This window comes from Eulemur rufifrons, chromosome 4 (assembly GCF_041146395.1).
Source record: "Eulemur rufifrons isolate Redbay chromosome 4, OSU_ERuf_1, whole genome shotgun sequence".
NCBI lineage: Eukaryota > Metazoa > Chordata > Mammalia > Primates > Lemuridae > Eulemur > Eulemur rufifrons.
This window is the reverse complement of record NC_090986.1, coordinates 66706133-66722842: the sequence shown is the minus strand read 5'-3', so window position 1 is coordinate 66722842 and position 16710 is coordinate 66706133. Positions and strand designations below refer to the sequence as shown.

Sequence of the window (16710 nt, the reverse complement as noted above, 5' to 3'; positions counted from 1 at the left end):
TAAGACAATTATGCAAGGTGGCTAGCACATTTCCTGGTACATAGTAAGGCCTCCTTAAAGGTTAGGTCGGCCTGGCAACCTTCTATTCAACTGCTACTGCTCCTCGGAAAATCTCCCTTAGACTTTTCGATGGTGTCTCCTGTTTATACACCACTACTGATACCTTCCATTATATTATAATCTGTTCATTGCCCACAGTCCCCTTTCCCTAATCAGTCATCCTCAAAAGGCCAGTAATTGCCCTACGTTTTGTATCTGCTAGTGACCAGCGTTCCATGTTTGTTTTTGTTTTGGCCGCCTTAGCTTAACGTCTGGGGCGGGAGGAGTCCGGTGGCGACGGCGGCGCCGCCCGCGGAGGGAGACGGGCGTGCCCGCCAGGGTGCACTCGCCCGATATTCCCTGCGGGGCCCGGGGGGGTAACCTACCCTCCAGATACAAGCGTGGGCCCACTGTCACCCAGCAGGCTCTTTGTATGGCCCCGTTACGGGCACCCCGGCCTGGGGGCGGGGAGTTTCGGGTAGAAACATGTCCGGGCAGCGGCGGACGCCTGCGGGAAGGCTCCTGGATCCAGGCCCGGCCTCCCCGCCCCAACCGCGCGCCCTGGCGCCCCGGCCCGCGCACCGCCCGGCGCCCCGGTCCCCACCAGACGCCAGCGGGCCCGGGAGCATCGCGGACGTGACGCCGCGGGCGGAAGTGACGTTTTCCCGCGGTTGGACGCGGTGCTCGGTTGCCGGGCGGGGGAGGGCGCGTCCGGTTTTTCTCAGGGGACGTTCAAATTATTTTTGTAACGGGAGTCGGGAGAGGACGGGGCGTGCCCCGACGTGCGCGCGCGTCGCTCTCCCCAGCGCTGCTCCATCGCTCGCTGGCTCCTGCCCTGGGAAGGCGTCATGCCGCCCAAAACCCCCCGAAGAGCGGCCGCTGCCGCCGCCGCCGCCGAACCCCCGGCGCCTCCGCAGCCCGCTCCTGAAGAGGACCCGGAGCAGGACAGTGGCCCCGAGGACCTGCCTCTGGCCAGGTGAGCGCGCAAAGCCGCCGCCGCCGCGGCCCGCACACGGAAAGGGTGCCCCGAGGGTGCGGCGGGCGGACGCCGCGGCTGCTAGGCGGGGGCGCATCCTCGCCGGGGGCCGGGTCCCGGCGGCTGGAGGGTCCCTCCCTTCCCCCCACGCACCACCGCGGAGCGTCTGCAGGACGGTGACAGGATTCTGAGTTCGCGAGTGAGGGGAGAGAAACTGGGAGGGGGTCTCGGCTCCAGCTTGACAGGTGTCGGGCGGGTGGGTCTCAGGTCCCTGAGCGAAGTGACAGGTGCAGTCTTTCCTCTTCCCAGACCGAGGCTTGGAGGCGGCGGGTAGTTGAGAGCCTCCATCAAACGCAAAAAATAAAACTAAAAACACAAAAATGACTGGTGTCTGTTGGAGAGTTTTTGACCGGGTAGATCTGGAGTACTCTGGTGGTCGTTTGACTTTCTGTTTTGGTCTCCTGCGATGCAACAGTTGGAAGTATTTTCCCCTGGCGTGCACTGCGATGTGAAGCCCAGTTCTGGGAGAGGCCAACCAGAAAAGCCTGGGACGTGAGGTGCAGGGTCCTGGGTATCAGTTGCCCACAGGGTGCTCGGCTGAGGAGCTTTGTGGAGTTCCCTTACAACAATGCTTTCAGGCCTTGGGGACTCAAAGCCATCTGTAGTGACTGGTGGAGCATAACTCTTTAGAGGAACTGGTACATGGGCGAAAGTTTCATGAGACTTTAGCACAAGTGCTTGAAAGTTTCTAAACGTTTCTTTTTCTTTTTTTTTCCTGTTGGGTAGGACCCTTCTTCTGTGTTAGGCGACCTGATTATTTCTTCCATTTTGCCTTTTGACTGATCCAGCAAGGATCCTGGTGTCCGCTCTTTTTGATTTTGTTTTTGGTACAAAATTAGTGGTGTTCTGTGCTCCCATGGAACTTTTTTTCCCCTTGCTAAGTAAATCGGAATTTAAGCAAGTCTATGTGGATGCAGTAGAAAAACAGGGAGACATTTACTGTATTGCAACATCTTATTTTTCTTGATTGTACCACTTTATAGTTAAGTAGCTAAGATGGAAAGAGTATAATTGTCATTATTATCTTCAGCACTGGTTTTACTTTGAGACTACAGATCCATTGCAGGGGAATGAAACTCGTTTCTGTCTCTCGTTACTTTTTGCCCCATTCTATTAATTCACCAAGCCCATTTTACCCTTACTCATTTCTTTCCACTCACCAGACACTAACAATTCAGGACAAATTGTAAAAGATTGCAATAGGATTTCGAAAATGGCCCGTGGAAGGCTACTAAAAATTCATATATTTAAACGGACTATCTTATATGTCAATTAAAAGACATATTAATGTCTTTCCCACTATGGGAATAGTGGGAAAGAAAAAAACAACTACGTCTGGGGATGTTCTGGAAGAAGACACCACTTCAGTATCTGATTGAATTCTGATGTATGCAATACTTGAAAGTTTCCCTTTGGAAAGAGCAGTACTCTAAAGAATTCCATGTTATACACACAGCTTTGAAAGCGTTCTTGATTATTGTAGGGTAACCAGGAATATTGAAGTTCTGGCCATTTTCTGGGAAGTAAGGACTTTTTTTTAACACATCGTTTTATATATTTTTGAATATTGGAACTATCAAAAAATCTGTTAAGTCAAAACCTTACAAGATACAGTCTGTTCTTGATTATCCATACCCACAAAGCATTTCATTAACATGGACAATCCAACTCTATAAATTAACTACTTAGCAACCGTAGAACCACTGCCTGGCAGTCAGAGGCTGAGATACTTGCTTGGGGATGGAATCAGGGCCCAGTCCTACTGTACTTCCAGTGACAGTGTCCATTTCTGCCTTGAGAGTTGAAATCTTATTTCTGTTGCATTGTCTCTGGCCTAAGTGATGAAAATGGAAGGGATACTGTCACTAGGAACAGCATGCTACCCTCATTGTTGAAATAATCAAAAGTTAATGGCCGGGCGCGGTGGCTCACGCCTGTAATCCTAGCTCTCTGGGAGGCCGAGGTGGGCGGATCGTTTGAGCTCAGGAGTTCGAGACCAGCCTGAGCAAGAGCGAGACCCCATCTCTACTAAAAATAGAAAGAATTATATGGACAGCTAAAAATATATATATAGAAAAAATTAGCCGGGCATGGTGGTGCATGCCTGTAGTCCCAGCTACTCGGGAGGCTGAGACAGGAGGATCGCTTGAGCCCAGGAGTTTGAGGTTGCTGTGAGCTAGACTGACGCCACGGCACTCACTCTAGCCCGGGCAACAGAGTGAGACTCTGTCTCAAAAAAAAAAAAAAAAGTTAAATTAAGTTTTGATCCATGGTGACACTAGTCACAGCTACTCAGGGAGCTGAGGTGGGAGGATCACTTGAGCCCAGGAGTTCAAGACCAGCCTGGGCAATATAGAGAGACCCTGTATCAAAAAAAAAAAAAAAAAGTTAATCATGTTTTGAAGGAGGAATTGGCAGTCTAGAATAGTGGTCAAGGGTGTGGATTTGGTTCACATCATGGTTCACCTGTTAGGGGCTGTGACCTCAGGTGAGTGCTTTAACCTGCTGGTTTGGTAGGCATTTGTAAATGTCTACTTTTACAGATGAGAATACTTACCTAATAGGGCTGATATGGGAATCCAGTGAAACCATACATCTAAGGTACTCTATACAGGGTCATAGTAAATATTCAAAAATTATTAATTATTCCTTATACTATTACTATCATTAGATGTCAAATAGACATTAGATGAATAAAAAAGAATTAGCCTACAAGAATTTATTGAGTGCCTATCTTGGTTAAGGAGAAAGTGCTGAAATAAGCAATGTAATAATTTATATCAAGGTAATCATCATGTAAAAAATGCTAGTAGGTTGAGAGATTATATGCAACACTGATAAGAGTAGACTACAGTTTAGCAAAGTCACTGGCATTGAATTGATTGTGCAGTATTATCTATGGACTTTTATTATTATTATCCCATTTTCCCAAACAGCTTTAATTATTGTACTTCACAGAGCTGTTTTGCTGCTCAGAAGTATATTTGACTCACTGTGCCAGCAAATATTTTTCACTGTGTGGTTTCCTTATTTTGGAAATACCATGAAAAAGATAAACATATGTTTAAGTTCTAAGTGTATTTTTTTTTCCTAGATAAGATCTTAAAGTACTTGGTAGTTAATACTCTCTTTCAGAATAGTGCTATTATGTGCAAACTATTGAAACAAATGTTTACTTAATAAGTTTGACTTGTAAGTGTGTGCCTATTATATGATTATTTTCATTTGGTAGGCTTGAGTTTGAAGAAACCGAAGAACCTGATTTCACTGCATTATGTCAGAAATTAAAGTTACCAGATCATGTCAGAGAAAGAGCTTGGTTAACTTGGGAGAAAGTTTCATCTGTGGATGGAGTATTGGTAAGGATTTTCTTAAAGTTTTTTGAAAACTTTTTTTCTCATTTTAAAAATAATTTCAAATCACTATAGAAAATTTGGAAGATAGCAAAATATAAAGAAAATAAAAGCTAGTAATAATTCCATTACTCACAGGAAATTTCCCTCTGATAACATTAAAAATGTTTGAAAAGAATCTCTCCACATAAGCCCCCCACCAAAGTATTTTAAAGCAAATCTTAATTATCATATTTTATTCATAAGGACTTCATTATGATATGAGGACTTTTTAAAAAATACCACCACACCTTATAAAATAATTTTAAATGTCTTTTAATATGCAATCAGTGTTCAGATTTCCTGATTCTCTCAGAATTCGTGTTGTTAGAATTCAAGATCTTTGATAATGTTTTGATATATTCTTTCCATTTTTTCTTTGCATATGTATGTATGTAAAGTAACAACATCAAATAGTAGTGTTTTATGTGTACTGGGGGAGTATTATGAGCACTTTGGAAATAACTCATTTAAAAATCCATTGAGTTATTGAAATATAAAATAATTATTTTACATGTAAAATGTGAAACCTTCATTTTACAGATGAAGACACTAAGTAATTTGAACAAGGTCCCTAGGAAATAAGACCTCAAGTACAAATTTGAGATCATACATATATAAAGTTACATGTAGTTACATACAGTTGTGTATCTTGCTTTTTTTTTTTTTTTTTGTTCAACATGAGTATTTTCTTTTTTTTTGAGACAGAGTCTCACTCTGTTGCCTGGGCTAGAGGGCCGTGGCGTCAGCCCAGCTCATAGCAACCTCAAACTCTTGGGCTCAAGCGATCCTCTTGCCTCAGCCTCCTGAGTAGCTGGGACTACAGGCATGCAACCCCATGTCCGGCTAATTTTTTTTCTATATAGATTTTTAGCTGTCCAAATCATTTCTTTCTGTTTCTAGTAGAGACAGGGTCTCGCTCTTGCTCAGGCTGGTCTCGAACTCCTGACCTCTAGCAATCCTCCCACCTCGGCCTCCCAGAGTGCTAGGATTACAGGTGTGAGCCACCACGCCCGGCAGAGTATTTTCTTATGTTATTAAATATTTTTTGGTAATACAGTTTCTAGTGGTATGATATTGTATCTTTTGGATATATTTTAATTTACTATTAAATTTTAATATACTATCTTACTATTATTGGACAGTTAGTTTTTTTCCCAACTTTTTAATGTTAAAAATAATGTAATAAACATCAGTATTCATAAGAATAATGCTTGGCACAAATTCAGTCCATGATATTTTGTTAAATAAATAAATGAATGAATTTGATTATTTCATTAGAATAAATTCTTACAATTTGAATTACTGGCTAGAACTATTGTCCTGTTCTGTAGAATCTCAGAAGTCCGACGGCCTTCTTTCATTTTGTCCTGTTTCTGTCCCCTTCAGTCCAGGATGACAGCATTTCTGCTGAGATGGGAGATTGGATCCATGAGCCCAAAACCTATATCTTTGTCAGATTATTGTGCATCCATACCCTTGGTGTTCTGTTCAAAACACTCTTTTGCATTTTTTGTAATATGAATAGGTTGATAATTTTCCAGATCTGCCAGCTCTGGTTCCTTTTTGCTTAACAATTTTTTTTTAAATTTCTCTTCTCTCACATTTTACTATAAGCAGGAGAAACAGGCTTCTCATCTTCAACACTTAGTTTAGAAATCTTCTCAGTTAAATATCCAAATTCATCACAGACACTACCTTCCACAAAATACTAGAACACAGTTCGGCCAAGTTATTTGCCTCTTTTTAACACAGATCACCTTTCTCCAGTGTCCCATAATATGTTCTTCATTTCCACCTGATACTCACCAGCAGGATATTTCTACCCACAGTATCTTCAAGGCAGTCTAAGCTTGTTTTACCATGCATGTCAAAACTCTTATCCTCTACCCATTACCCAGGTCCAAAACCACTTCTTTGTTTTAGGTATTTGTTACAGCAGCACTCCACTTCCCAGTATCAAAATCTGTTTTAATCTACTAGGGCTCCTGTAACAAAATACCACAGATGAGGTGGCTCAAATAGCACAAATTTTTCTCACAGTTCTGGCTAGATGTCCAAGATCAAGGTGTTGACAGGATTGGTTTCTTCTGAGGCCTCTCTGCATGGCTTGCAAATGGCTGCCTTCTCTCTGTATTTTCACTTGGTCTTCCTGCTGTGTGTATGTATTCCTGGTGTCTTTGTGTGTTCAAATTTCCTGTTATAATGACACCAGCTTTTGTTTTCATTGATTTTTCTCGATTTCTTGTTTTCAGTTTCATTGATTTCAGCTTTATATTTTATTATTTCTCCTCTTCTTCTGCTTACTTTGAATTTAATTCACTCTTTTTTTTTTCTGATTTCCTAAGGAAGAAGCTTAGATTACTGATTGTAGATCTTTCTGTTTTCTATTATATGCCTTCAGTGCTATGAACTTCCGTCTAAGTACTGCTTTCACTGCATCCCACAAATTTTGACAAGTTGTACTTTCATTTTCATTTAGTTCAAAATATTTTTTATAATTTCTCTTGAGTTTTCTTCTGTGATCCATGTGTTATTTAGAAGTATTTTGGGATTTTCCAGGTATCTTTTTGTTATTGATTTCCAGTATAATTCTATTGTAGTCTGAGAGCATACGTCTCATGATTTCTATTCTTTTGAATTTGTTAAGGTGTGTTTTGTGGCCCAAAATATGGTATATCTTGGTGAATGTTTCATGTGAGCTTGAGAAGAATGTGTATTCTACTGTTGTTGGATGAAGTAGGTTATAGATGTTGATTAATTGAAGATGTGGAGGCAACACATTTTTTCTTGCTTATCTTTCTAATGTCTGTAGGATATGTCATCATATTCCATCTAATATTGGTAATTTGTGCCTTCTCTCTTTTTTCTTGATCCATCTGGCTAGAGTTTTATCAATTTTAATTGATTTTTAAAAAATCAACTTTTGTTTTTTATTTTTCTGTTTTGAATTTTATTGATTTATGCTATTATTTTTCTTTTTTTACTTTTTGCTTTGGTTTTAATTTCCTCTGTTTTCCCCCTAATTTGTGAAGGTGGAAGCTTATGTCATTGATTTGAGCATTTTATTCTTTTCTAATATAAGCATTTAATGTTATAAATTTTCTTCTAAGCACTACTTTAGCTTCATTTCACATATTTTTATATGTTATATTTTCATTTTCATTCAATTCAAAATATTTTCTAGTTTCTCTTGTCACTTCCTCTTTGACTGGAATAATTCCCAAATGTTTTTTGATTTTCTTGATATATTTCCATTGTTGACTTATTTAATTCTATGCTTTTTCAGTTCTTCACAATTTTTTACAATTTGTTGAGGTTTGTTTTATATACCAGAAAATAGTCTGTTGTAATGAATTTTCTATGGATACTTGGAAAAAAAGTGTATTTTGCTGTTGTTGGGTAGAGTGTTTTAATAAGTGTTAAGTCAAATTAGAGGATCATGTTTCTTAGATCTCTTATATCCTTGATGATTTTCTTTCTATGTGTTTTACTGATTATTGAGGGAGGAAATTGGAATCTCTAACTATAGTTAAAGTGGTCTGTTTCCTTTTAATTCTATCAGTTTTTGATGAATTTTTTTGAAGCTTTATTCTTAGGTGCATACGGGTTTAGAACTTTTATGCCTTCTTGGTGAATTGACACCTTTATCATTATGTAATGTCCCTCTTTATCCAAATTTATATTTTTTGTTCTGCAGTGTCCACATTTCCATTCCACTTTTCTTGTGATTAATGTTTACGTTTTTTATCATTTACCTTCATTTTGCTTTTAACCTATCTCTATATTTAAATGAGTTTTTGTTGCTTTGTTTTGTAATTAGCATTTGGTAAAAAAATTTTAGCTGAATTCTTCCCACTTTCTTTAGAGTTCCATGTGTCTCTTCTTTTTATGCTGTGCCACAGGTGAGCTAGTATTCATGTTCCTTCTCTCCTTGGAGGTTCCTGCCTTTTAGAGAAACCAAATAATCTGAAGTATAAAGAAAGGATATATTGGGTTCAAGGAAGTGTATGATTTTATTCCTTATCTGGCTTGTTCTTGTTGAGAGGCTGACAGCAACACTGTTTGTAGCTTTCTGTATTATTCTAGCAAGCAGTGGAATTATACGTTACCATTTGCTTTCTGTAAAGGTTTACCTTGGTAATTTGTTTAGTGAACATCTATCCACAGGACTAATTAAGATTATACCAGGCCCATTCTATTTTAAACCCATCCCTTCAGCCTCAAGTTGTTTTTTTACATTGCCTCTCACATCTGTCCCTTTCTCTTACCAGCAGTGCTTGTGCCTGCATGTTATATTGCCTCTTTCTGGCTAGTCTCGTTTGTTTCCTCCATGCAATCCATCCTGCTGCCTGATCTTTTAAAAAGACTAGTTTACATAGTTTGCCCCACGTTTTATTTTAAAGTTTATTTTTCATTGTACCCCCTCTCAATAGCCTCCATTTTAACACTTCCTTTTCCCCCGGTTATGAAGACAATAAAATCCAAACTGCTCCAGTATTTGGAGTCCTCTATTGTTTGGTACTTTAACCTTCCTTCTAGTCTTGTTTTTAATATTCACTGATGGCCCCCAATGCCTGTGCTACCCTCCCTAGTAGCTATACATTCATATTCTCTCCTTCTTCTTGGAATACCTTTTTCTTCCTTTAACCCAAATTCTACCTATTTTTAAGGTTATGGTTTAAGGTTCTTTATGAAATGCTTCCTAATCTCTCCAAGCCATATTGACCTTTCATAGTTTCATTAGGTAATTTTCTATTGATTCTGCTCATTTGGAAGAGATAGGTCATGTAGTAACATAGTTAAGACCATGGGCACTGAAGGCAAACTATGGTTTGAATGCCAGCCCAACCAGTCAACTAAGCTCCTTAATGTGTCTGTACCTCAGTTTCTTCATTTGTAAAATGAGAATATTAAGACAATGGATGTATAAAATGTTAGAATAGGCCGGGCGCGGTGGCTCACGCCTGTAATCCTAGCACTCTGGGAGGCCGAGGTGGGCGGATCGTTTGAGCTCAGGAGTTCGAGACCAGCCTGAGCAAAAGCGAGACCCCACCTCTACTAAAAAAAATAGAAAGAAATTATATGGACAGCTAAAAATATATATAGAAAAAATTAGCCGGGCATGGTGGCGCATGCCTGTAGTCCCAGCTACTCGGGAGGCTGAGACAGGAGGCTCGCTTGAGGTCAGGAGTTTGAGGTTGCTGTGAGCTAGGCTGATGCCACGGCACTCACTCTAGCCTGGGCAACAGAGTGAGACTCTGTCTCAAAAAAAAAAAAAAAAAAAAAAAAAAAAAAGTTAGAATAATTCCTGAAATATTATAAATATTCAATAAATGTTAATATGTTTGGTAATTTAACTTTTCATCTGTATATGCTTTGTTTATAAAACTTATTCATAGATTCATTATTTTAAATTCCTAGAGTCCTTTTGAATGTGTCCTAACAGTTTTATATAATTTTCTAATTGTGATACACCATTTAAAATGGTTGGTTGTGGCTCATGCTTGTAATACCAGCACTTAGGGAAGCTGAGGAGGGTGGATCACTTGAGGCCAGGAGTTTGAGACCAGCCTGGGCAATATAGCAAGACCCCATCTCTACAAAAAATTTTTAAAAAATTAGCTGGGCATAGTGGTGTGTGCACCTGTAGTCCCAGATCCATGCAGTTCCCCAGCTTTTATGGATGATCTGACTTAATGGCATTCAGCAATTATGAACAAACTCCCAAGTCTCCCCATAAGCATAATTTATAATTAAATAATTAAGTTAATAATTTGGAAACTAATTCCTTCCACATATGTAAACAAACCTGCATGGTTCACTGGCACAGCATCTTTATGCTAGCAGATAGTCTGATTGTTTATATGGTTACTTATGCACAGCATCACTTTTGTCATAACTTTTTTATTTGATTTTGTGAGTCTGTGTTTACCCTTATGACTGTGCCTCCAAAGTGAAAGTCCACTGCAAGTCGTGGTGAGCCTGCAATGAAGAGAAAGGTGATTACAATGGAAACGAAAGTAGAAATAATTAAACATTCAGAGAAAGGCTAGATGCCATTATTCATTGGGAAAGCATTAGGCTTCAGTTGTTCGACTATCAGAACAATTATAAAGGATAAAGTGGGAATAATGGAGCATGTGAAAGGCTGTGCTTCAATGAAAGCATCAATTATTACCAAGTAGTATAGTGGATTAATTATTGAAATGGAAAGGTTGTTATTGATTTGGTTAGGATATCAAAATAAGTGTAACATTCCTCTTAGCCTAGCGTTGATGCAACATTAGGTGAGTATTAACTTTTAATATTCTTTTTTGAAATTTCTCCTATCTCCTAAGCTTTTTGGGTGAGTTTGTTTTTATGTTCTGTTTGTTTGAATTAGAAGGAAGAAAACAATAATTTCTGCAACTTATTATTACAGTACAGAGGTATTATTATTTCAAAACATTAAGGGAGTGCAAATGTTTTTGGTTACATGGATCACTTTTGTAATACTTGAGTCATGGCTATAGGTGTGCCCGTCACCCAGATAGTGTTCATTGTACCCATTAGGTAGGTTTTTGCCCCTCTTCTCCTTCCCTCTCTGCCCTGCTTGATTTCCACTGAGTTTTGCTTTCCTCTGTGCACATGTGTGCTTATCGGTTAGTTCCAATTTAATAATGAGTATATGTGGTATTTGTTTTTTCCAATCATGAGATACTTCACTTAGAATAATGGTCTCCAGTTCTGTCCAAATTGTTGCAAATGCATCCATGCTTTTTTGTGGCTGAATAGTACTCCATGGTGTACATATACCACATTTGATTAATCTACTCATGAATTGATGGGCATTTGGGTTGATTCAGCATCTTTGCAATTGTGAATTGTGCTGCAGTAAACATTCAAGTGCAGGTGTCTTTTGGATAAAATGTTTCTTTTCCTTTGGGTAGATACCTAGTAGTGGGATTGCTGGATCAAATGGTAGGTCTACTTTTAGTTCTTTGAGAAATCTCCATACTATTTTCCATTGAGGTTGCACTAATTTGCAGTCCCACCAACAGTGTATAAGTGTTCCTTTCTCTCTATATCCATGCCAGCATCTATTGTTTTTGGACTTTTTAATAAAAACCATTCTAACAGGAGTAAGGTGATATCTCATTGTGGTTTTAATTTGCATTTCCCTGATGATTAATGACGTTGAGCATCTTTTCATGTTTATTGGCCATTTGTTTATCTACTTTTTAAAGCTTTTGTTCATGTCTCTGGCCCACGTTTTAATAGGATTGTTTATTTTTTTTTTCTTTCTACTTTGCTTGAGTTCTTTGTAGAGTCTGGTTATTAACCCTGTATTGGATGTATAACTTGCAAATATTTTCTCCCATTCTGTAGGTTTTCTGTTTGTTCTGTTGATTGTTTCCTTATCTATGCAGAACCTTTTAAGTTTAATCAAATCCCATTTATTTATTTTGTTGTTGCTGTGATTGCCAATGGGGTCTTTTTCATAAATTCTTTGCATAGGCCGATATCTAGAAGAGTTTTTCCTACATTTTCCCCTATAATTCTTATGGTTTCATGTCTTACATTTGTGTCTTTTATCCATCTTGAATTAATTTTTGTGAGTGGTGAGAGATAGGAGTCCTGTTTCATTCTTCTGCATGTGGCTATCCAATCTTCCCCAGCACTATAGGGCTTCTTTTCCCCAGTGTATGTTGTTGTCTGCATTGTCAACGATCAGATGGCTGTAGGTAGGTGGTTTTATGTCTGAGTTCTCTGCTCTGTTCCATTGGCCTATGTCTCTGTTTCCATGCAAATGCCATGCTTTTTTGGTTACTATAGCCTTGTAGTATAAAGTCTGGTAATGTGATGCTTCCAAATTTGTTCTTTTTGCTTAAGATTACTCTGGCTGTTTGGGCTCTTTTTGGTTCCAAAAGAAGCATAGAATTATTTTTTCTAGGTTTGTGAAGTATGACATTGGTATTTTGATGGGTATTGCATCGAATCCGTAAATCACTTTGGGTAGTATGGTCATTTAATGATTTTATTCTACCAATCCATGAGCATGATATGTTTTCCCATTTGTTTGTGTGCTCTGTGATTTCTTTCTTCAGTGTTTTGTAGTTCTCGTTGTAGAGGTCCTTCACTTCCTTGGTTAAGTGTAATATATTGCTAGGTATTTTATTTTCTTTGTAGGTTTTGTGAATGGGATCGAATCTTTTATTTGACTCTCAGCCTGACTGTTATTGATATATAGAAATGCTACTGATTCCTGTACATTGATTTTGTATCCTGAGACTTTGCTGAATTTATTTATCAATTCCAGGAGTCTCTTGACGGAGTCTTTGGGGTTTTCTAGGTATGGGATCATGTCATCAGCAAATGGAGATAATTTGACTTCCTCTTTTCCAATTTGGATGCCGTTTATTTCTTTTCTTGCTTGATTGATCTGGCTAGGACTTTGAGTACTATGTTGAGTAGAAATGGTGACAGCGGGCATCTTTGTCTTGCTCCAGTTCTTAGGGGGAATGCTTTCAACTTTACTCCATTCAGTGTGATGTTGGCTATGGGTTTGTCATATGTGGCTTTTATTAGTTTGGTGTGTTCCTTCTATGCTGAGTTTATTGAGGGTTTTTATCATGAAGGGATGCTTGGTTTTATCAAATTCTTTTTCCACATTTAATGAGATGATCATATATTTGTTTTTAATTCTGTGTGGTGAATCACACTTTTTGACTTGCATGTGTTGAACCATCCTTGCCTCCCTGGGGTGCTCACTTGGTAGTGGTGAATTAACCTTTTGATGTGCTGTGGGATTCTTTCTGCTTGTGTTTTGTTGAGGATTTTTGTGTCTATATTCATTGAAGATATTGGTCTGTAGTTTTACTTTTTTGTTGTGCCCTTTCCTGGCTTTGGTATTAGAGTGATACTGGTTTCATAGAATGAGTTAGGGAGAATTCCCTCTTTCTCAATCTTTTGGAACAGTTTCAGTAGGATTGGCACCAGTCCTACCGTAAATCAGTTAGAATTCAGCTGTGGACCCATTTGGTTCCTAAGGTTGTGTTTGTTTGTTTGTTTTTTGTTGGGAGATTTTTTATTACTGATTCAATTTCACTACTATATTGATCTATTCAAAAGTTCTATTTCTTCCCGGCTTGGTCTCGGGAGGTCATATGTTTTCAGGAATTTATCCATTTCCTCTATGTTTTCTAGTTGTGAGCATATAGTTGTTCATAGTGGTCTCTGATGGTCTTTTGTATTTCTGTGGTATCACCTGTTATGTCTCCTTTTTCATTTTTGATTATGTTTATTTGGATTCTCTTGGTTAGTCTACTTAGTGGCTTATAAATTTTCATTGTCTTTTCAAAGAACCAACTTTTTGTTTAGCTGATCGTTTTCTTTTTCTTTTTTTCTTTCTTTTTTTTTTTTTGTCTCTTTCATTTAGTTCTGCTCTGATCTTTTTTACTTATTTTCTTCTGCTAACTTTGGGTTTAGTTTGTTCTTGTTTTTCTGGTTCCTTGAGGTGCAATGTTAGGTTGATAATTTGTGATCTTTGTACTTTTTTGATGTAGGCATTATAAACTAACCTGTTAGCACTGCTTTTGTTGTATTCCATAGGTTTTGGTATATTGTGTTTCCATTTTCATTTGTTTTAAAAAATTTAAATTTCTGTCTTCTTTGTTAACTCAGTGATTGTTCGGGAGCATGTTGTTTAACTTCCCTGTGTTTGTATAATTTCTGAAGTGTCTCTTTGTATTGATTTCTAGGATTATTCCACAGTGGTCTGAGAAGATACTTGATATGATTTTAATTTTTAAAAATTTATTGACTTGTTTGTGGCCTAAAATATGGTGTGTATTGGAGAATATTCCATGTGCTGATGAAGATTATGTACATTCTATAGTTGTTGGGTGGAATGTTTTGTAAATATCTGTTAAGTCAATTTGGCCAAAAGTCCAATTTAAGCCTATTGTTTCTTTGTTGATTTTCTGCCTTGATGATCTGTCTGTTGCTGTGAGTGGAGTGTTGAAGTCCCCCACTATTATTGCGTTGTTATCTATTTCTTCCTTTAGGTCTAGTATTGTTTTTTTTATGAATCTGGGTGCTCTGATGTTGGGTGCATATATTTAGGATCATTATATCCTCTTGCTGAATTGATACTTTCATTATTACATAATGCCCTTCTTTGTCTTTTTTTTTTTTTTTAAACAATTTTTGATTTAGGGTTTGTTTTATCTGATATAGGTATAAATAATCCTGTTCACTTTTGGTTTTTGTTTGCATGAAATATCTTTTTCCACTCCTTTACTTTTAAAGTCTGTATGTTTCCTTATGGATATGGTGAGTTTCTTGTAAGCGGCACTTAGTTGGATCATGTTTTTTTTTTTAATCCATTCTTACAATCTATATCTTTTAAATGAAGCATTTAATCTATTTAAATTCAAGGTTAATATTGATATGTGAGTCTTTGTTCTTGTCCTGTTGTTAGTTGTTTCATACATTCTTTTTCTCTTTTTGTCTTTATGGTTTGCCGAACTTTTATCATGCTGCCATTTAATTCCTTTCTCCTCCTCCTTTGTGTGATTGTTTATTCGACCTTTGAGTTTTATATTTTCATGTGTTTTCATGATGATGAGTATTGACCTTTCTGTTTTGTTTTTGTTTTTGAGATAGAGTCTCATTCTGTTGCCCAGGCTATAGTGCAGGGGCATCATCATAACTCAGTGCAACCTCAAACTCCTGGCCTCAAGTGATCCTTCTGCCTTGGCCTGCTGAAGTGCTAGGATTACAGGTGCAATTCACCGCACCTAGCTGAATATTGACCTTTTGTTTCCATAGTTGAGACATCTTTGGGCATTTCCTATAGGGCTGGTCTAATGATGATGAGTTCTCTTAGTGTTTGCTTTTCTGGAAATTACTTCATTTCTCCTTCATTCTAAAGCTTGTTCTGGCAGGATATAAAATTCTTGGCCGGGAGTTTTTTTCTTTCAGCACTTTGAACATTCCATCTCATTCTCTTCTGCCTCGGAGGGTTTCTGTTGAGAAATCTACTGTTAGTCTGATGGGGTTTTCTTTATATGTGACTAGATGTGTTTGCTTGCTAATTTTAAAATTCTTTCTTTCACTTCAACATTAGTCATTTTTATTATAATATACATGGTGAAATCCTTTTTACATTGTACAGCATGGTGACTACACTTAATAATAATGTTTTGTATTCTTGAAATTTGCTAAGAGATATCTTACGTATTCTCACCACATACACACAAAAAAGGGTTAACTATGTGAGGTGATGGATATGTTAATTAGCTTGATTGTGGTACAGTACTTCTTTCCCCCTTATCCTTGGGGAATATGTTCTAAGACACTCCAGTGGATACTGGAATCCACAGATAGTATCGAACCCTATATATACTATCTTTTTTTCCTATACTGTACATATATACCTGTATAAAAGTTTAATTTATAAATTAGACACAGTGAGATTAATAACTAATAATAAAATAGAACAGTTATAACAATACAGTATAATAAAAGTTATATGAATGTGGTCTCTCTCTCTCTCTCTCAAAATAACTTACTATACTGTACTCACCTATTTTTAGACCACAGTTGACTGTGGTAACTGAAACCATGGAAAGTAAAACTGTGGATATGGGAGACTATTGTAATCATTTCACATTATATATATATCTCTCAAAATATCATGTTGTACACCTTATGTACAAACATTTTTATTTGTTTATAAATCATATCAACTCATTTATTCATAATGGTATTTTCCTTTTTTGAAGCACTATATGTGATACTTGGTAGAAAAAGTTGGTATCTTTTATCTGTATAATTGAATTTGAGTTGTAGGAATTAACCTCTTTCTTCAGTGTATTTTAACCTTGTTTCCAAGAGTGGTAGACATCAGTTTTGTAGCTGTCTTACAGAATGGTCAATTAGTGGCCATTTGAGTGTGGTGGCAGTTTTTGTACTACATGAGTATATTTTCTTGGGAGGATCTTCGTTAAGCTTTGGCTTCAATAAACTAAGCAGAGAACTTGGCCAGAAACTTAATTCTAGGTCAGTTATGTATCAACTGTTCAGAAAATGAGGTCTGTAATGTCATTACTTGGTGTGACTTACCCTTGCTGATATCACTAGTTTACTGTTAGTGTGTAAAGGGGAGCTGAAGAAACTATGGTGGAACCAATAGCCTTACCTTACACTTTGGTGATTCATTTGCTGCTTATGTCTCTGAGCATACTAAGAAAAAAA

The 16710-nt window shown here is 37.9% G+C and overlaps 1 protein-coding gene across 3 annotated transcripts in view; it reads left to right on the top strand.

The window, feature by feature from the left end:
- The first annotated feature begins 726 nt into the window (after positions 1 to 726).
- The window catches only part of RB1 (RB transcriptional corepressor 1), a 126718-nt gene continuing 110734 nt past the window's right edge, over positions 727 to 16710 (top strand). For 2 of the 3 annotated variants that reach the window (XM_069467289.1, XM_069467290.1), the window contains exons 1-2: positions 727 to 1015; positions 4308 to 4434. In XM_069467289.1, the coding sequence (XP_069323390.1) occupies positions 888 to 1015; positions 4308 to 4434 (255 nt within the window). In that variant the 5' untranslated portion in view covers positions 727 to 887. The remainder of the gene's footprint in view (positions 1016 to 4307; positions 4435 to 16710) is intronic. The other variant, XM_069467291.1, reaches the window with a different exon arrangement.